Source organism: Clarias gariepinus, chromosome 9, assembly GCF_024256425.1.
Source record: "Clarias gariepinus isolate MV-2021 ecotype Netherlands chromosome 9, CGAR_prim_01v2, whole genome shotgun sequence".
NCBI classification, from domain to species: Eukaryota; Metazoa; Chordata; class Actinopteri; order Siluriformes; family Clariidae; genus Clarias; species Clarias gariepinus.
This window is the reverse complement of record NC_071108.1, coordinates 27,923,164-27,944,083: the sequence shown is the minus strand read 5'-3', so window position 1 is coordinate 27,944,083 and position 20,920 is coordinate 27,923,164. Positions and strand designations below refer to the sequence as shown.

At 38.2% G+C, this 20,920-nt stretch overlaps 1 protein-coding gene across 3 annotated transcripts; it reads right to left on the bottom strand.

Annotated features, from left to right (window-relative positions):
- Positions 1-1,350: 1,350 nt before the first annotated feature.
- mfn2 (mitofusin 2) lies at positions 1,351-20,375 on the bottom strand. 3 transcript variants are annotated; one of them, XM_053504445.1, is made up of 19 exons: positions 20,020-20,375; positions 17,004-17,107; positions 15,215-15,393; positions 14,788-14,923; positions 14,028-14,190; positions 10,083-10,207; positions 9,868-9,976; positions 9,520-9,627; positions 8,323-8,476; positions 8,032-8,099; positions 7,823-7,944; positions 7,573-7,699; positions 6,241-6,345; positions 5,934-6,036; positions 5,628-5,848; positions 5,054-5,209; positions 4,736-4,932; positions 4,043-4,177; positions 1,351-3,939 (listed from the first exon to the last, which is right to left on the bottom strand). In XM_053504445.1, exons 3-19 carry the CDS (start codon positions 15,387-15,389, stop codon positions 3,870-3,872), a joined length of 2,274 nt encoding a protein of 757 aa, XP_053360420.1. In that variant the 5' UTR covers positions 15,390-15,393; positions 17,004-17,107; positions 20,020-20,375; the 3' UTR covers positions 1,351-3,869. The 3 variants fall into 3 exon arrangements, with proteins under 3 accessions (XP_053360420.1, XP_053360418.1, XP_053360419.1); XM_053504443.1 differs by lacking the exon at positions 17,004-17,107; XM_053504444.1 differs by lacking the exon at positions 20,020-20,375 and having other exon boundaries at positions 17,004-17,269.
- Positions 20,376-20,920: the final 545 nt, after the last annotated feature.

Below are 20,920 nucleotides of genomic sequence, written 5' to 3'. Positions count from 1 at the left end.
CTGTCTCCCCATGGCTGAGGCTACATGTTAAAAAGATACCCACCAGTCCCCTGGTCCTCTCAAACTCGGCTACCTTTCACGCCCGTCCCTGCTTATTGTCAGCCACAGCCTTTTGGAAGAAGAGAGTTAAAGAGAGTTAAAAAGACAGAGAGAAGAGTCTTCCCCATGATCTTCCCAAGACCAAGTTCACACAAATGCTCAGCAATTGTTAGGGTCAAATTTATCTTCTTTTATAAATTGGTCTTATTAGGCCTTGATTCCAGATTTTAGGAAATAAAGACTCGTGAATAAATGGAATTTCGCTAAGGATTATTTCAGGTCCTGAAGCTTTCTTTGGATTCAGTTTTTTAATTTTGTCTTTAAGTCCCTGCTCAGTAATTCTAATTCTAAACACATAACAAATATTTCATTATACAGGGTGGTCCAAAAGTCTGCATCCATTGGAAAAGTGTATTTAAAATGATAAATTACAGCAAATGCTCAAATTGAGGGCCTCCGACTTAGTTGCACTATTGTACACACTGAGCACAAGAAGACCATTTGCCACCCCATATTCCATACTTTAAATCCTGTGGGTGTTTTTATTTAATTCCTTATTCTTCAGGTGGAGAAACATCTGGCCCGTTAAAGAAATTGGGCTGTAAATTAGCTCATGTAGCTTTTTTTCCCACTTGCTCCTAATGATAATTAACATGCAAATGAACTGAGGGACTGGTGAGTTCACTAGGACTGCTTCATTAATTAGGGCCTTAATTACTGTTTGAATACTAAACTATTAGATATTAATCATGATTCTTTATGTTCTGGCAAGGAGACATGTTATGAAAATTTTGAATTGGCTTTATGTTTCCCCCCCCCATGCATTTCTTGGTCAACTACAAGTATAAGGAATAGGAGGGATAGTTTCACCTACAATGACAGACAGACAGACATCTAAAACACCTTTTAAAATAATTTAAGTTGTTTAAAAAAATAATTATTATTATGAAGTAAAAGACATTTAAAACACTTAATTTTAGCTTTTAATTAGCTTAGCCTAATTAAGCAGTTTATCTAAGTTCAACCCTTAATTAAATAGCATATTAAATTATACAGTGCCTTAGGCATCGGCACCAACCGAGAGCATAGCAGAGATATCAATTTTAAAAATGTATCTTAACAATCGAGCTAAACCTTAAAAATCATCCTCTGCAGTAATTTTGTTCCAGCAAAACACACACACACACACACTTACTTTACATATATTCCACCATGAATACAATTAACATACCAATACAATTATTCCTTCACAAGCCGTGTGTAGCTAAAGCCTGCGATGTTGTAGGAGGTGTAATTTTAATAAAACTCATATTAACGATATGAACTTTATTTTAGTTTTACATGTGTGGAATATAATACATGTTACAATAATCAACACATGCACAGCTCTACATTACCAGTGACATGGAATCTATAGTATGAATGTACTTTCTTTCTGTTAAATTACTAAACACATGACACAAAAAAAGCTAAGAAAAATAATGCAGCAAAAGTAAAGTGCACAATTAATGAAGAATTTTCAACTCTCTTAAAACACTTGGCACAAACTATAATTGAAAGTGAATGACGTTATGCACAACACAATGCAGAAACAACAATGGGCCAAGGCTGAGTCTCTCTCTCTCTCTCTCACACACACACACACACACACACACACACACACACACACACACACACACACACACACACCATTCAGTACACGTGTAGGAGCTGAATGTTCATTAAATACGCCTTTTATATGTAGTAACTTGATATTAATCTCAGTGTAAGACAAACATAGTGCGGACATATATCGCAAATCCAAGAGACATTTCAGTGATTTAAATAATATTAAATAAGTAGCCCAAAAACTTCAACTGCAATGTCATGTTTTACCACATGCTATAGCGTTTGATCCTATATTTCCCCCGACTCCTAACCCCCAAGTTCCCATTCGTCTTTTAACATAACCAAGGAGATTTCATTTAGCTTGGATTCAGTAATTAGTACATACATCGCAAATATACATGAGATTGCATTATAATGCAGTTGGAGGGTTTTGCAGTGTGGTCGCAGCAACAAAACCATGCCCACTGCACAGTCCACAATATCAAGACTACATGCTGGAATCAATCGCCATCTACAGGCCCACTCCACACTCACTCACTCACCTGACTTATCAACACCAGTATGGACGCCAAACCCGTACCAAAAAAAATCGGCAGTAATATAATGGCTTACTTATACATACGTAAAAGGTACGAATCGTTTGCAAGAAATCCAGCGGCCTGTGCAAAAGTCAATTTGTGGGGTGGTTTGGGAAAACTTCCTGGACGTTGCTGTGGCTGGAGTTCAGCAGCCAAAAATTAAAAAAGAAAAAGAATAGACTTTAACTAAATGTAAAACAAAAAAGTCTAATGAAACCACAAATACACCGACAGACCATAAGGTGGGATCAACCATAATTTTAATCAAAGTTAATATATGCTATTATTAATTATATACCAATAAACTGGTGACGGGATTATGAGAATCCAAGGTGGGGTCCGAATGCTAGCCAGCCTGGTCTGATCCCAAAATTAAGCTACTATCACAATTTTCAGCTAATTTTTTATCATTGCTGAAAAAAGGTAAATTCTGGCCATGATGGTATCAGAAAGTATCAGAACACTCAGTGCATCACAGCTTGCTGTGTACGGGGTTTAGCAGACAAAGAGTTTGAGGTTGTTGATCCAGCCACCTAAGGCATCTGCTGCTATAACATCCTGGAGCAAGACACCACAGCAATCATTAAGAGGGCAGGTGGAACCATGCCTCGAGGGGTCAGAGCTGTTTTAGTGGGTCACAGGGAACCTACACCACATTATATTTTTTTCAAAATTTAATGTTATGGCTGATCAGTGTATTTCTCCAAAACAACTTGGTCTTGCCTAAGCTGTTTTTCTACAAAGATCACATTGAGTTACGAGCTGGTCTGTTTTTTAAAACCATTGCTAACAGTGTGATTTCCACGCACAGTGCATATCACAGACAAAAGCCTAGACACTTTGGTTTGTAATCAGATACTGGCTGTTGAATTGTCCGTCATGGGGAGCTTATACTTTCTGCCTTTTCACTTTTTGGGGGATATTAGATTATAATGCTTGATGCCTGGTTAAGATCCAGGAATAAAAAGTGCTATATTTAAGTTCAAAATCTCACCGTGTGAAGAGTTTTCCCTGGCCACCGAGCCACACTTTCAAGTAAACCAAAACAGAGAACCAACATCGCTGCAGACACTAACTAATATAACTTTGGTTATATTTCTTAAAAATCACCCAAGAGCATCAGACCTGGGTTGTGCTGTGAAACACTACTTCTCATTCATTTCATAACGAACATTCACACAGAAGATAAGGATTTCAGCATTTGCGATCTCCTTTTCTCTTTCGCCAAGGCATTTTAGCATGCAAGGAGTATCACTGTAAATCCCACAGGCCACAGCAGAGACCTTCATAATGCAAAAAATAAATACTTAATTCAAACTAACACTATTTGTTGAAGTAAAAAAGGCCTAAAGAAAAAAAAAAAAACTTCCTTTTTTTGTTCAGTGTACTACCTTTGAATCCTTACAGGCAAAACGTACATACAATGGCAAAAAAAAGCAACACATTCATTTCAGACTTCAAACTGATCTGGAATTAATGAATCCTCCTCCTATCTTCTGTAAAAGCATGGCTGAAACATCTTGGCATTCGTACAAGCAGAATAAATCAGTATTTTGCGTGTGCCTTGCAGCACTCTTTAGGTAGGAGAAGAAGTAAGTAGTGTTGGTCTTGGTCATGTTGTTAAATAAGCTGACTTGTTTTCCTTTATCGGCTCTGATGAAGGTACTGTTGGGTGAACATGTTTAGCTCGCTGTCCAACCAGCCAGCTTTGTTCCTACAGGAAAATTCAAAAACACAATTATTTCATTAACACTCATCAATGTCCCTGACTACGTTTCTGTGCATACAAGTGAAAAACTAAAATCTCAGTGTTTTACCTGAGCAGCTTGGATTTGCTCTGTAGAGTGTCTAAGTTTTCAATTTTCCGGTTCATGTCCCGAATTTCTTCTTCCAGCTGTTGTCGCGTCACATCGACCTGCTGACACAGCTGGTTAAAGGTGCCTGCCAACTCCCTAAAAAAAAAAAAACACATAAAAAAAATGTTAGTGTAGGTATCTGGATAAATGCCTAAGTTGTGCATTGCAACTTTACAATGCTCTATTCTGAACACAAACACAGCAAGGTCAGGCATCCGGATGCACGCAGCAATCTTTATTCATTGTCATTATAATGCCTTGTCCACTAGAGGGAGCACTAAGAAAACCCACAAATTGTCCATTGATCACATTGAAGCTTATAGAGAGTACAAGAAAATGTAAGAAATAAAATGATCAAAGGCCTGAACAGTCAAAATCGTCTTCTTCACATATTTTCTCATACTCCCTATAAGCCTGAACAGTCAAAATAAACATTAGAACTATTAGCAGATTTTTGTGTAATATAAGTATATTTTGCTTGATTAAACAAGAAAGAAATATAATAAATGATAAAACAATATAATATTTTTTCAGTAATTACTCTGTATACTGCTCAGCATAGTCTTCACTTACAAAAGGATTAATGCCTTTTTGACATCCCTCAACCAAAATTTTTCCATTGAAATGTTCTTATAGACCAGAACTAAAACTTACTGCTGGACTTGGTGGCTGCAGTTGGAGCCGGTGTAGCTGACGATAAGCTGCAGCTTCTCGCTGGCGTAGTCTACGAACTGCCTCTTGAAGGCTCGTTCTTTCGCCTTAGTCGTCCACGTGAGCCTCTCGTACACATAAAGAAGGCCGTAGAGCCCCACTGACAGAGCAATAAGCCTCCAACCTACCGCCTTCCAGATCTGATAAACACACAAAAACAAGTACAGAAAACATCTGGCTTTAAACATCATGTCTGCAGAGATATATTAATAAACATAATAGGATATCTAAATGTTTAGCTAAACAACAGATATATCTTACGACTCCTCCGACGACTAGGATTCCCATAGACGTCCGGGAAGTGAGAGAAGCAAGTCCCGTCACCATAGAGACCATGAGCTCTTCTTGGGTCATGGCGCCCTGTGGGAAGGGAGGCATGGCAGTACCCACAGGAGTGATTGCCAAAGGCCTGGGAACCTGATGAGACACAAAAACAAGTGGCGCCCACTTAAACGAAGAGCTTTACAGAAGACAAACTTTAGGTCTTCAGAGCAAAGAAGTCTTACTGGCAATAAATTCACAATCTTAGATAAACTATGAGACTTAACCCTGATCTGAAATATTTCACCTTCACTTTAACTTCAGCTCATAGTTAGATAAATATTATAGTGAGCCAATAATGATTTGATGTGAGGTACGGTATGCATCAATCAGATCTGTTTCAAATTTGGATTTCTTCTAGGAATTTTCTGAAAATGCAGTTTTCCAATTCTGCTACTAAAGTCCTCATAAGATATTTGTCAGATGATATTGATTGGATACTGATAGCACTTCGGGTCAATAGGGGTCCGATACACATACTCAGTATCAGATGTGTTCTAGAGCCAGGCAGTACCTGGTCGTTGTAGCCCATAAGAGCACGCCGGGTGTTCTTGGGACCAAGGAAGCGATTGACCAGCATGGTCCAGCCCAAGGAGAAGTGGAAGCCGATGTCCTCCTGAAAGTCGCTGCACAGCTTATCACAGTTGAGATCATAGCAGAGACTGAAGCACTGTCTGGGCGCCATCTTATCCACTTGCTCTTGAATGGAGGTGGGCAGCAAGGGCTTCAGGCCATCTGGAGTAAATAAAAGGTGGTGTTTGTTTTCACATGACGCTGCTGAATTGATATAAAACATTGGTTTAATGTTGACTAGACTGACCTATCATTTCTGTCTGTGTGGTGTTCAGGGCTGCGCTGATGGCATTGGAACACCTCTCAGACATGTTCCTACCCAGACCCTCTTCTATATGCTTGTGAAGCTCCTGCAATAATAACGAAAAGAAACAGGGTTCAAGAAAAGACAAGCCATTCCTTTTTCCCAGCACAGGACAAGACAGGGTTTGGGAAAGCTGCCGACTTTCCACAGCATATCAACAACAAACAGCAAATTAACAAAGTGAAAGCAAAAGTAAGGGCACATAATAAAACACAGGAGATAAATGTAACACTGGAGCTACTGCACTCACATTCTTGTAGTGTTTCAGAACCACCTGCGAGGGATGAAAGTCCATGTGAAAATCGTCTACCAGCACGTGTAGTCTCCTGATCTCTTCGGCCATTGCATTCGACACCTGATCGACAGCACAGATGAAAAATATGTAGTTGCAGTTGTGTGCTTAAATTCAATTCAATTCAATTCAATTTTATTTGTATAGCGCTTTTAACAATTGACATTGTCGCAAAGCAGCTTTACACAATCGAAAAAATTATTTAAGTTTGTATGGAATATGAATGTGTATGAATCAGAATTATCAGATAGTCCCTGGTGAGTAAGCTGAGGGCGACAGTGGCAAGGAAAACCTCCCGAGATGGTAATAGGAAGAAACCTTGAGAGGAACCAGACTCAACAGGAAACCCATCCTTACTGGGGTGAAATAGGAAGCAGGAATTGATCTGCATTTATACTGTGTGTTAGGTGGCAGCCAGTTCAGCTATAACCGTTGATGTTAATATGGAGTCCAGGTAGTTTATTGGAGACTCAGGCAGATTTTTAGGAAATTCCAGTCTTGAACTATTAAGCAACTGCAGCCAAGTCAAAAGTGCTTTATAACATCTTGTTTTAAAAGAAAGTGTCTGCCATTTTGAACTTATTGTTACTAATTTATCTTCTATATCTAGCTAGGATAACTTGATTTGTAGAACACACACAATTACTGAGGTTCTACAATAAACGCACAATTATCACAACACACAATATATAATATCACATTTATAAAAAATAGATTTTTCTAGCAATAAATCCCTATTTGGGTTAATCTATGGAACACAAAGTTTGTTTTTAAAAAAACAACCACACAGTTTTATTACACAGTTATAATTCTAGTGGAAGGAAAACACAAACTTTATTAGTATTGAATTAATAAACATTAACAGCTTTACATACACTTTTACAAACCCCTTTGTTAATAACAGCACTTGAGTATTCATCATGCCACTAGATGGCGGACTAACACAAATCTCAGAAGGCTTTGCTGAAATACACAGGAGAAAACCCTGATCCAGCAGAATAACAGTAAAGCCAAGAAGTAGTAATACTTATATATAAAATTAATGTGTTTTAGGATCTTTAAAACAAGTTGACACATGGTATTTTGTGGTGGTTTATGTTTCCTGTGTTTCAACCTGTTTAATAGCAAAAAAGTAATTACTCATCATGCCACTAGATGGCAGACTAACACAAATCTCGGTAAGCTTTCATGAAAAACACAGGAGAAAACTGATCCGGCAGGATAACTGTAAAGCCTGGGCTTAGCGATACTAATGTTTAAAATTAATGCATTTAGGATCTTTTACATTACCTGTTTTTCAACCTCCTCTGTGATCTTCTTGATCTTGCTCTTGCAGTCCTGGGTGAGCAGATCCAGCTGCTTATCGATGAACTCCAGCCGGTCCTCGCGCTCTTCCTTTGTCTCCATTGAGTGGATCCTGGATCATCAAACAACAGAAATTCATTTGCAAGCTATGATTTGGACTATTTTTAACATATCCTTATTGCCACATGTAGTAATATTCACATTTTTTTTAATGTGGTGGTGGTTAATTTCACACCTCTGCTCTTGGGCTGCCACATGCACAGAGTCCATGATGAGTCTCAGGGCTTCTGAGATCTGCTTGGCCCTCACGGTGTGCTGCTCGAACTTTGTCTTTACCGCTGACTGGGAGATGCACTCCTAAAAAAAACACACAAACCCATAATTTTCAGACAGTCGTCTCAACATTAACCAGTGACAAGTCGTCAGCTGTTACTAAGAACCTACTTCAAATCGACGCTCAAAGTTCTGAAACTCGAACATGCGAGCTTGAAAGCCTTCAGCCAGTGCACCACCTGCAGTACGTGGAAACCAAAGTCAATGGACTGGTTAAACGTTTTTACACACATTACACATGTTTTTACACATGTGTTACCCAGACCTCTTTTAAACATTTTTTTGTTAAAGGGGCTTGGACCCCTGGTGGTGTATACGCTGTACTGTAGAAGCCAATCAGCATCCTGTAAAAAAAAAAACATTTGTATAGCATCTGTTGTGTATGCCATCTGCTGTTCCTACCCGCTTCAGGCATCCCCTGAGCCTTCTGCACACGGGCCTGCAGCACTTCTTTAGCAGACACAAAGAAGATTCTGTCGCTGGCCTGCCCTCGGTCCACCACTCCAAGTTCATCTACCAGGAAACTAGTGCAGCGGTCCATGTGCTGCCGGCGGACCTGAAACACACAACAAGCTTCACTTTTACACTACTGCTCATTACTTACGTCTAAAATGGACATGGACGGTATCATGTACAGATTAATGACACAAACTGAGCAGATGAAATCGGTCAAAACTGACCTAAAATTTTGACAGAATTTAATCATTTACATTTAGTCTATTAATTGCCGTTAATGAATTAACTTATAAATACATATTCATCCGATCATTATTTGCCTTCAATTTATTACTCACAAAACTTGTTCATGCCAATGCTTTAAAATAAAAAACAAGCATAATGATCCTTTTTTAAAATCATTCTCAGCTAAAAAAAAAAAAAGTGTTTTGGGTTGTTAATAAATATTAGACTAATTTAAGTTAAACAAGGTATGTGCAATGATGGTTTAAAAGGTACAGTAGGAGTTTTAAGCCTTTGGAAAACAGTTTTCACTTAGGAATGAGGCCACACCCCTCGTTGGGTGCAGCTAATAGGGGTTAAAGTACAATACTAAAAATGTGATTTGGTGTTTTTTTGGACTTCTGTTATTTGCTTGATTTAGTCAATCCTTAATTTAGATGCTGCAACAAACTACTGAAATTAAAATATGTTAACACAAAAAAAACAATTAAAAATTTACAATAGTAAATTAAGTGAGGAATTTTAACTAAATCAAATCTGAAAACAATGGTATTGGGCCAAAGTCTCTAAAATGATTACAAAACTTAAAACCTTGGCATTCTTTATTAACCTTTATTAATGATCAGGGATCATTCTTAGTTTTTAAATCAGCAATTTGTGAGACAACAAAAGAAAAGCTAACTTACACAAGTCTGATTTATATTTGTAACGAAGACACCACTGACCTTTTATTCTGCTCTAATAATAAAGGTGTATCAAGCTTCACAAGCAGCACAGCCATGTTCTAACTTTTCAATATGGTAAATGGTTCAAGCAAAGCAATTATCTTGTTAATATCAAAACACACTGGTGGTTTTCTTTATCGTTGATTATCGTTATCGAAACGAGATCACTTGACATGCATCTTGTTTGCAATCATACCTCCTCCATGTACTCCGGCTCGCTGGCCGAGGCGTCCCAGCGGTTGTTCAGGATAAAAATGTTAGGGCTTGAGAGTCGCTCGTTCACCTTGTGAAAGAATGATTTCTCCTACAAGGGGAATAAAGGAAAGAATGGGATTGCTTTGTTAAATCTTGAGATTTAGAAGACAGTTCTAATCCTGTAAGTGTTAAGATGCCAGACATTCTCTAAGCTCTTCTGACATACATCACTCTCAGCTGGGGTCAGTCAAATGTAAAACTCATTTGTCTGCGCTAGAAGTGGTTGGACTGGTCATGTGTCATTGAGATCAATGATTGGTAAATTATCCGTGTTCAAAAATAATCTTACTGTTTGCATTAGTGTGGACTCCGAGTTGGCCACTAAAACAAAAACATCAGCATCCAGGCAAAACTTGTCGATCCAGCTGTCCAGCTCTGTGGTGACGTCAATGCCTGGGCTGGGGACAAGAAAGCGAATGTGTCATAGCCAAGTGTTTTGTGCAACAGATTACAGCTTAAATGACATAAACCACTATAGCGTGTGTGTCTGATGGATCTACTCACCTGTCCACCAGTACCAGGTCATCCCGCAGTAGAGCACACTTAGCTTTAGGCCACATGACACACACCAGACTGCCTGCGTCCAGCTCCTGGTCCTGATGCAAGGCATGGGCCAGCTGATTCACTGTCTACAAACACACACGCACGCATGAAAATAAAGCCTACCAGCACAATAAATGTTAAAGGTCTTCTAAACTGAACCAAGTCTGTTCATAAAATTCATATGTAGAACGGTTTTATGTAAAAAATTGATTCACCAAAATAAACAAATAAATAAATAAATAAATACATAGCTGGGTTTTTACAGACTGGGTCACATAATTCAGCTTTGTATATCTTCTCTGTGGATTTACTGTCTGTCTTCGTTTATTTTTCCAGTTGACCATTTAAGTAAGCGTCACGGGTTCACTGTACACACTCTGCACTATAAATTGCCATGAAGACAACTTCCTCTGCTTGTTAAAACGTTAAAGGTTCTGGAACAGGCAGCAGACAGACTATAGCGCAGCAGAAGGCCATGTGTGACAATCAATACAAGCAACACATTGAAATGAGATAAAAGCCCTGCTGTCTGGGGAAAACCAGCACAGCCTGTTTGGCAGGAAGGATCCGCATTGAATTAAATCCCAATCGACAACACACTCAATGGTTCACACGCCAAGATGTCAGCTCATTCTGTGTTCATATCCCGATTACTCGTTTTAAAATCTTTAACATAAGTAATCCCTCCCAAAAAATGTGTTTGTAAATGCTTAACATACTTAGACATTTGAGAGCATAATACAGGAAGTCTCCTCAGCTGCAAAAGGCTGTGCGCAACATGAGATTTTTTTTTAGCTTTGAAACGCATCTGTTTATGGTTATTCTGTACGTCATGCAGACCAGCAAGGCAAAAGTGCAGGACGTGACTTAAGAGGTGTGCGCGTGCGTGTGCGCGAAGATGCAGTCCCATTACTGTTGTATAATGGCTGTGCTATGTTTAGATGTTGATAACAGCCGTGTGATCTGAAGCAACTAATTTTTGTTAAATCTCTTGCACCTGCATCAAATATGTTAACAGCACTAGCTGCCTAACTGGATTTAAAATAATAAATAAATTAACACTACCGCTGCCCTAATAACACTAAACAGATTTTCTAGAGGACACCGACGCCTTTCTCATGCAACACATGAAGTCATGAGACGAGAGCTCAGATAGCAGAAAACGAACGTGTGGCCCTGTGACAGCTGGCTGCCTTGACCTCCACACTCATGCAGGACTAATTATAGGTCAACTGGATCAGTTCTCAGCAGACAGATAAGCATTCAACAGTGCCAAATCCCCCCAAAATTAAAACAACAACATTCAGTAAAACCAATTTTTTTTTTTTTTATTGTTGTTACTGCCTAGGTAGTAAGCAAGCGTCAACATGAAGGTCCAATACAAACAGCTTTACCACATAAGCCACAAAGAACCAGAAAAGCATTTGACAAAACTGGATCATTATCTTTTCATTCTCTACACTTAATAAAAAAAATGCAAAAGAAAAAAAAAAAAGCTTTTGTTTCTTGACTTTAACCCTATATTCTAAAACAGTGGTTCTCAAACTGGAAGTCGCAGAATAATTTCATGGGGTCGCGTGAGGGATAAAAAAATATATATTTTTTTTTTTGTGATTATAATACAAACCTTTTCAGTATTACAAGTAAATACTATAAATAAATATTTTCTGATTTGTAAAGATATTACTGATTGAGTGCGAGTGTTTAAACTTGGTGTTAAAAAAAAAAAACATTCGCGACTCAAAGATATGACGTCACTGTGCAGCGACTGGCTCATTAGTTATTGCTACAGCGCACAACTGCACGTGAAAACCGCAGCTGCCGAGATAGATAAATTTGTTATTTGCAAATTTAAAAATGTTGAGGAAATTGGGGACAGTTTGCCTGAGTCATCGGAACCATGTACATCAACTAAACATAAGAGCAAGACCCCGTCAGACCGAAGTAGGAAACGTCGAAAATATCAGGAAGAATTCATAAAGTATGGATTCACTTGCTCTACTGTTGACAACGTAGATTTCCCTCAATGTGTAATCTGTTAAGCAGTGCTTGCGCATGAAAGTATGAAGCCCGGCAAAACACGATTGCTCAACAAGCAAAAAAAAAAAAAAAAAAAAAGTACACACTTCCCATTAAAAGGTAAGCCAAATTAATTTTGATGTATAGTAAATGTAGTCTAAATACTGTGAACAGCTTGTTATGTTTATTGCTTGTTTTTGATAGTGGGGGTCGCAAGAGCTTGTCGATCTTCAATTATGGCTTGCTGCCTTGAAAGTTTGAGAACCACTGTTCGAAAACATAAGGAATAAAACATACGCCATGTTATAGGAAATTGATCAACAGTTTGCAGCCGGAATAAAAGAGTAGGATTACTGTTAGTTATTTTTAATGGCAGCACATTCTGGAGTGTTTTTATTTCTCTTACACCTCAGCAATTACAATAATTTATTGATTAAACAATTAATTGACTGCATGATGTGTATTAACACAAGAATTAACACACAACATTAAAAAAAATGTTTGACCGGCTTCAGCTTTAATGATGTGCGCAATGTGGCGGTCAGTTTGTGTATGTAAATTACTTTTTATTCTCCCAGAACCACTCTCTTATAACATATATCTTGGACTATGCCTGTGCCATAAGGAAAGAATAACTCCACAGATGTGACACTCTGGTCATTCAGCACATCCGGGGCATCAGCTGACTTTATTTTATTGCCACATAATGTTGCTGAGCCCAGACCTGACCAACTGAAGCAACCCCAGATCATAACACACATCATGCGTCTAGAGGCTTGTACAGTGGGCACTGTGCATGATGGGTGCATTGCTTCATGCGCTTCCCTTTTTTAACCCTTACACAAACATCGTCTGGAATAGGGTCAGTCTAAACTCTAGACTGTCTATCAGACCACATGACCTTTTAAGCCATAAGTGATTTTCTTATGACCCAACACAGCTGTTTAGTCCCAATCCTGAGAGTTCTCCTCACATTGTGTATGTGGAAATGCTCTTACTTTCACTATTGAGCTGTAATTTCTGTTGTTCATTTTTATAACATAACTTCAATTACGATATTTATTTCCGATCATATTTATTTTAATAACTTAATTCCAGTTATGCCAAACCTCCTTAGTTGCTTTATTTGCGTGATGCAGGCCAAAAGCTCGACCCTTCAGAAATGTCAAGGTTTTTGGCCAAGCAGTGCAGATTCGTTCAGGTTATCACTTCTATCAATCCAGTCATCGTGTACAAACGTTTCCTTACTAGCGTCATTTTTTCCCCTCTTAAAATTAATTGGACACGTATAAATCAGCATTTAATGTTAACAAACAAATAAACAAATATATTTGTTTATTTGTAACACAAAACTGCTCTGTCTTGAAGACTTTTTTCTAGCTAAACATTTGGGTCACATTTAAAGGCTCTGAAAATGGCAATTAAATTCATTTACCATAGAAATGATTACAAAACATTCTGAAAGGTTGAACCTTCACCATGGAAGATGTCATCATAAACAGTAGAACACTAGAACATAAACCGTCAGGTCGATTCTATTTTTATATTGCAGATCTGATGAACAAGCAGTGCTAGAATATATTGTTTTTAAACACACCTCGCTATGAATGTGGCGTGTCTTGACTGATAAAAGACAATCACAGATGAACTTTGAGACATTTGTGGCTGGACTATTTAGGCGTGAGCTGCTTAAGAATTCAGGCATGATCGGGCAAAGAACTAAACATTATGTGCTAAGCAATTATGAATAATTCACAAAGTATGTGTTTTTTACTGGATAATGGAGAAAGCCTTACAAACTCACATCGATGTAATAAGAATTCCATTATGACTTTATGTGTGCATTATGATCACCAGTCTTTCCTGTCAGATCTCCAAGTGACTTACTTTAACGCTCTTCTTTTCCTCTGACCCTTCCGTAAGCAGGAACGCATCGTTGCCGTCAGTCCCCTCCACCCGCAGGAAGCAGTTGGTCGTGTGGCCGATGCCCGACGGCAAAACTTTGTCCCACAGCATGGCGTTGATTACTGAGCTTTTTCCGTTGCTTGTCCTGTGCATGCATCAAACAATGGCAGGGGTTTTCACACAGCAGCCAGAACCTTGACAGCAGTTATTTAACAATTTGGACTGCAAAAAAAAAAAGTTGCTTTAGAGAGACCTGGGACCTATATTTATACAGGTGACAAAGGCATTCCCATATAACCAATTAATTGTTCCTAAACACTATAACATGAATATTAGTCAAGCTGGGTTTTTTTTTTTTGTTTTGTTTTTTTGGTTATGGGGGTGCCAAAACTCCCCCTTCCCCTACTTAGACCAAACTATAATCTATATTTATAATATATTTTTCTTCGTTTAATAGCTGCCTTTACACATGCTCTTAATCTTGCTAAGAGAAATTAAGAGATGTTGCGTACTGTTACAACCTTGTGCTCCTTTCAAACAGTTACCGTGTGCAAACACTAAGAAATAGTTGAAAACAACCACGCCCTGAGCAAAAAAAACTTTGTGTGTGAATTCCCAGCACGCATCGAGTTGGTGTGTCCATGGCCGCTTGTTAATGCTGTTGGTCATGAGTCAGAGAAATCCTGAGCATTTAAAAAAAATAATAATGTGGGATGGGAACTGGACATAACCACGTGCATACCTGCCAAAAAATACCACTTTCATGTGTCTACGGGACAGCACCTCTCCGATTCCTGACACCTTGGACAGGTAACCTCGTACCTCGGCCACCTGCTCCTCTGTAGTGACTGGATCCAGTTCCTCATTGCTGTAGGTCTCTGTTACACAAATACAACACGGCTGTCATATCCACACAAGAAAATCCAAAGAAATTTAAGACCAACCCATTTCTTTAAGAACAACATGTGCTTCATGTTATTATAGTTATAATATAATATAATATTAATATACTTTTTGTTAAAGTTGTTGAGTGTTTTTCAAGACTGACATCCAACCTATTATTGACGTGCTTGGCATTCCTGGAGCATGGTGAAATAACAGAGCTGATCCAGGACCAGATCCCAAGGATCTGCTTCGCTCAAAATTACGACACATCTGTGTGCACTTACCTTCCAGAAAGCTTGAGCTCTCTTTAATATAGGCGCCGAGCTGTTCGAAAATGCCGTTGATTTTCTTCTTCGCAGTGACGAAGTGCTTGAGCGGGGATGCGTTCACTTCAGCCATGAGTCGCTTGTCCTTTTTGCCAACTGCGCTGGTGTTGGGCCGCGGGAAAACCAGAGACATTGCCCTAAAATCAGAGAGAGGGGAAACAAAAAATATAAAATAAATAGAAATCGATCAAAGCACTGTTGCATGACAAATTTTGTTGTTGGATGACAAAGAATAAAATAAAATGTTTAAAAAGAAAAGAATAAACTATATTGGGGGGTTTAAATTAGAACTTTTATCATATTTCAAAACAGATGCCTGGCTTTCATCCAGCCTAAACATCTCATTAAAAACCTGCTTTACTTCCTCTAGTGTCATTTTTAGTAATGCATTTGGGATATGTAATGAGTCAACAGATATTTTAACACACGTTTTTAGAATTTAAGGAACCTTAGGTCTTGTCACAGGATAGAGCGCAGGGTTAAAACCCACATCATATACATCAGAAGCACCACAGTAAATATAAAAAAAAAATCAACATAGTTTTTGCATGTTTGCTTACAGCCAGTAAATGCTTGTAAAAAGTGGAGTGTGTAAAAATCTGCATGCATTCTAAACCGTGTCCGGTAAAGTCTTTCCTATTGTGTGTGTTGAAGGGGCGCATTTCCAGACTGGCTTTGTTTGCTTGCTCGTCATGTTCAAATGAAGTGGTTACAATGAACTTACCTTTTTTAAAAAGTTACATAATATTGATAACACACATACTGACTGGAGGAGGCAAAGTGTACTTTTGCGTTCATAAATATACAAACATTTTAAAAACATGAAAATGAAGAATCAAATTTGATGTCTGTGTTGTACAGCTCATCTCCAGAAAATGCAAATACACTGGGAGTCACATAGGGCAAGGTTTGTGACCTCTCTGTCTCTCAAATTGGGAGCTCTTTTATTTTTCAGACACAATGTCAACAGAAAACAGCAACTGATCGATTTCCCCTTAAAAAGCTTCTACGCGAGTTGACAGATATGCTAGTTGCCATTAAAAGTCACCTTGAGCACACACATTAAAAAGAACTTTAGATCGCGGTCAGGGTTCAGAGCCTGAATATGAATCTTACGGTCTCCCTCTATCCTACGACCCTGGAATAGAGCTGCACAATATATTGGTCCATGAATTAGTAATATCCAAGGGTGATTCAATAGATTTTTCTATTTCTGTCCATATATCTGTATCGATCTAAAATAAATAGACAATGCAATATCCAAAACAAAACATCCAACTTCCTAATTTGTTACATACAGGCTAACGAGTCGCATCACATAGTTCACATTAAATAAAATCTGTGTCTTTTGGTATGAAGTTAAAGATAAGTACATTACGTAAGAACGCCTTCAACAAACCTGAGGTGGTCTGACAACAATGAGCCCTGACCTATTGTCTTACCAAATCCTGAGCTGGAACAGGCAGAACTGGACATTTCACTTGTGCATTTTCATTCTTTCTCATGTGATCAGATTGAAAAAGACTCATTGAAGACACAATAGTTCAAAAAGCGTGATTTAAAGGATAAGCGAGATAAAATCCAAGTCAAATCTGATCATTGCATTAGGTCAGAAATGTTTAAACACCACCAGAAACTAGACAGTGTACAAATATAATGAGTGAATACATCATGCACTAGTTAAAGGTTTCTAATATCACGTCGAAACATATAACTCACACAATGGGAAATATTGACTGAGCTGTACCTCGTGGTATCACAACAATCCGGCGGTGAGAAATGTGCGATCAGGTCCGTGTGACTGAACAGGGAGCACAAGTCCAATGTCAATGTCACACTGCTCTCTCTCTCCTCTATACCGGCAAACACACACACACATACACGATCAGGTCAAAGCTGATATCTGCGCGTTAATCCGCCATCACGACTAACTTCTAACGTTACTCTGGTCAGCCACGCTCGGTACGAGCTTAAAGTTGCCTCATGTCTTGACCGCACGCCTCACACGCAGGGGGTTACACCTCCACTCCGTCTAATATTTCACTTCCGCAGTTTTACTGCGCGGCAGACTACTCTGGCATCTCATTGGCTGCGTTCTCTGTCTGTCCAAAAGTCCCACCCACAACGCCCGCCCATCGCGTACGTCATGCGCGTGTGCATGAGTTTGGCTTTTTTTGTTATTTATTTATTTGTTGGTTGGTTTACTCTGTCTATTGTTATTATATATTTATATCTTTAATATTTAATAGATTTTGTATAAAGTTTACTTAGACTGTATATCTTCTATTATTTTTTTGTTCTGTTCTGTGTCCATAGTTAACTGTACAATTCAAATATTTACACCTGAACCCTGTATGTTATACTTTTAATTTTTCAATACTGTAATTGTATTTTTTTTGTTGTTGTTTAAAGAAAAATGTTTGACTGCAGGTTATGTTTAAGCATGGAATAAAGTGTACAGTAAATGTACAAGTTCACAACAATTTTTTTTAACCTTTTCACCACAGATGAAATTTTGATACAAATATTTAGATTTTTTTTGTCTGTGTAATCTGTGGACATAACTGGAATATGCAGCCTAATTAAATATTTATACATTTTTTTAACACTGAGTAATAACGTTCCCTTTAATATCTCTTCCCCATGTTATCTCGGGTACTTTCCCCCCTATGAGACTTTCACCTCTAGCTTGTTTATTAGCGATCTAAATCTAAATTTAGATATCTGTAAAGCAACTAGAATGAAACAGTGAGAGTGTGAGCTTTGTGAGTAACATATTTCTGTGATACAAATGTATTTGTGTCTCCTCATGGCTATAACATATGTCAAGGCAATGAGCATCTGATTGTGTGAATATAGAACATAACAGCTTCGGCAATGGGTGAAACTGCGCCAATCACCACTAGTCATTCAGTCTGAAACTGAAACCAGTTGCATCTATTCCATACTGGTTATTTTTATATAAAAACATACAGATACACCAATCGTACGAACACAGATTATGAATTATATATCAGTAATGGTGATAAGGGCACAGAAAAGCCAAAGCAGAACAATTTAGAGAAAAAAAATTTCAATGCTGGACACAATAGAAAGGCACCAGAAAATCCAGTGCACAATTCCCAGCAGGCAAACAGCCCAAGGACGCTTACCCTTGCTCGATCCATGGAGCCTCCATCCCAAACACACAGCAAGCAAAGATTCCCTACCAACATCCTGACACCACAGAGCCATGCTACAAGGGGATAAAGCTACTCAGGTGACACAAGGGCAACCCAAAACCTAAGAGTTTTTAATTTTGTGCAATTTCACATGAGAGACCTAGAATCTTTTCCAAGAACACTTGACCCCAAAGTCTGGTTTATTTAGATCAGTAAGAAGACAATCATTCCAGGCTCAGGAACCGTGCCTTAGACCACTGAAAAAGGTAGTCTGGAGGGAAATATAGCATACTCTGGCATGAATCAAATCAGAGGCAATAGCTCTTGAGAACTTGAGCACTTAAGACGTGACGTCAACAGTACCTTAAATCTTGGCCTAATCCCCCCCCCCCCCCCCCAAATATATATATTCTCTTCCCAACTGTGTTTGACTGATTGTAATTAGTTAGTAACCTAGTAACCCAGTGCAAGTATCTATCCAGTGATGGAAACTTTTTGAAAGTCACTCTGGATAAGAGCATCTGCCAAATACCTAAATGTAAATGAGCTTGTTCTCTTCTTCTCGTGCTGAATAGTGGAATAGCTCACAAACAAAGTAGATGCACACTGCCACCTGCTGTCTCAGAGACTAAGAAAATACAAGTGTGCATGAGAATCGAGACAAAAAAAAAATGTGAGAAGGGTGGGAAGGAGGAAGCAAATATTCCTGCCGGGTACAAATCAATCATGCCTAATGTGAAAATGTTTTTTGATGTTTGGAATGTTATGGCTTATTTTTATTTAGTAGTCATCGCTAGACATGTTGGGTGGTTTTCCTTCTTTAAAACACACTCTTCCTTCTGTTTAATGTTGTGGGACAGGTTAATATTAACCACTGTAGTTCAACTAGGGACTGTGGAGTTCAAATGGTAATTAACAATATATTTATGACTGTGGTAGGACCGCAGGTCAACATTGAAATGCGCATTCACACACTACAGGGAATTTGGGAACGCTAATGAACCTAATCTGCATGTCTTTAGACTACAAGGGGGAGAACATGCAAACTCCATGCACACAGACCCTGAGGCTTATGAGTTTTTCCCCCTGCCATGACGCTACATTTGTTATATGTACAACATGAAATTTGTAAACGATAAGATCTTTAACACACAACAGACAGCACAGTTTAAATTGTTTCTGATAACTAGTAAATAATTACAAATCAAAAGTGCATTCTGGAACTGTATATTCCTAACTTTAATAAAGTAAAAAAAAATAATAAAACTAAACTTTTGGCCTCATTATTTTTTGTAGCTTCTTCTTTGTTGTTTAACGGTGATTGTAAACCAGTAGGTTGATCGGGTCCCCATCCATATTTTACATATTTAAAGTAATAATTATATATACATGTTTATTACCTAGCTAGTTAATTAAAATAGTTAAGCTGATTTACCAGGTTAAGATACAATGCATCATTGTTAGGAGTGGCACATATATTCAGAACAATCCCAGTCAATATCATTCACATTAATTAATTTAATGGGATTATGTGATAAAAACCTGTATATATCTTCTGTTAGCATAAGGTTATAAAGTATAAGGTTAGGAATAACTACTTACCAAGGGAGAGGTGACTAGAAGACGTCCTCAGGCATCATGGCCAAGAAATCGAATATTATATCAGTCTGTTAATATGATGTCTCTGCCGTTACATCTGACAAACAAGCGGAGCAGCGAACCGAGCAACACCAGTGAAGGTTAGCTCACAGATAGTGAAAGTAAGATTCCCGTTAGCAACCGAAGCTGGGAGGAGCGACGCGATTAATAACTTCGTGAACAGACGATGTAGATATACAGGAATTATCGTTACTGAACACAAAGATCCCTGCTAAACTAGATAAACACATTTAGTAAGTAGCTTGTTTACATAGTGCTAGGAATTGACCAATTACTAGTTATTATTAGCACTGCGCGCTATTGCTATCCTCCGGCAGCAATTTATGACATCATCAGAGCGCGCCATAGTGTTTCGTACGATAAAAGTGCTACAAAATATTACTAAAGGAGAGAAAAATATACATAGTAAATGTAGTATACCATCTAGGGATTAAACACAAAACAAAACACTTAAGGCAGACAATATATATTTTGTTTTTAATTTTAGTTTTTCTAAGAACTTACGTCTGTTGATGTTATTACAAAATGTATTACGTCACAGTATCGCGCATCTCTAGATCACAGTACAGCGTCGCAGTATTTACATGTTCATTGCAGTGAACCAGCCAATAGGAAATCATTTACACACCAGAAAACACACACACATTTATTCTTATGTATAGATTTTGTTTTTTAATACTTTTTTATACATAAAAAATGTAGCATGGCTAGTATTTAGTAGTCAAATTCCTCATTATATACAGTATAACAATATGTTGCTGTGTTGGCACAAAAAACTAAAAGTCATGGGGTCCTGAAGTGGTGCTCACTGATTAGAATGCAGTCTTCCTGTATTGTGAAAAGG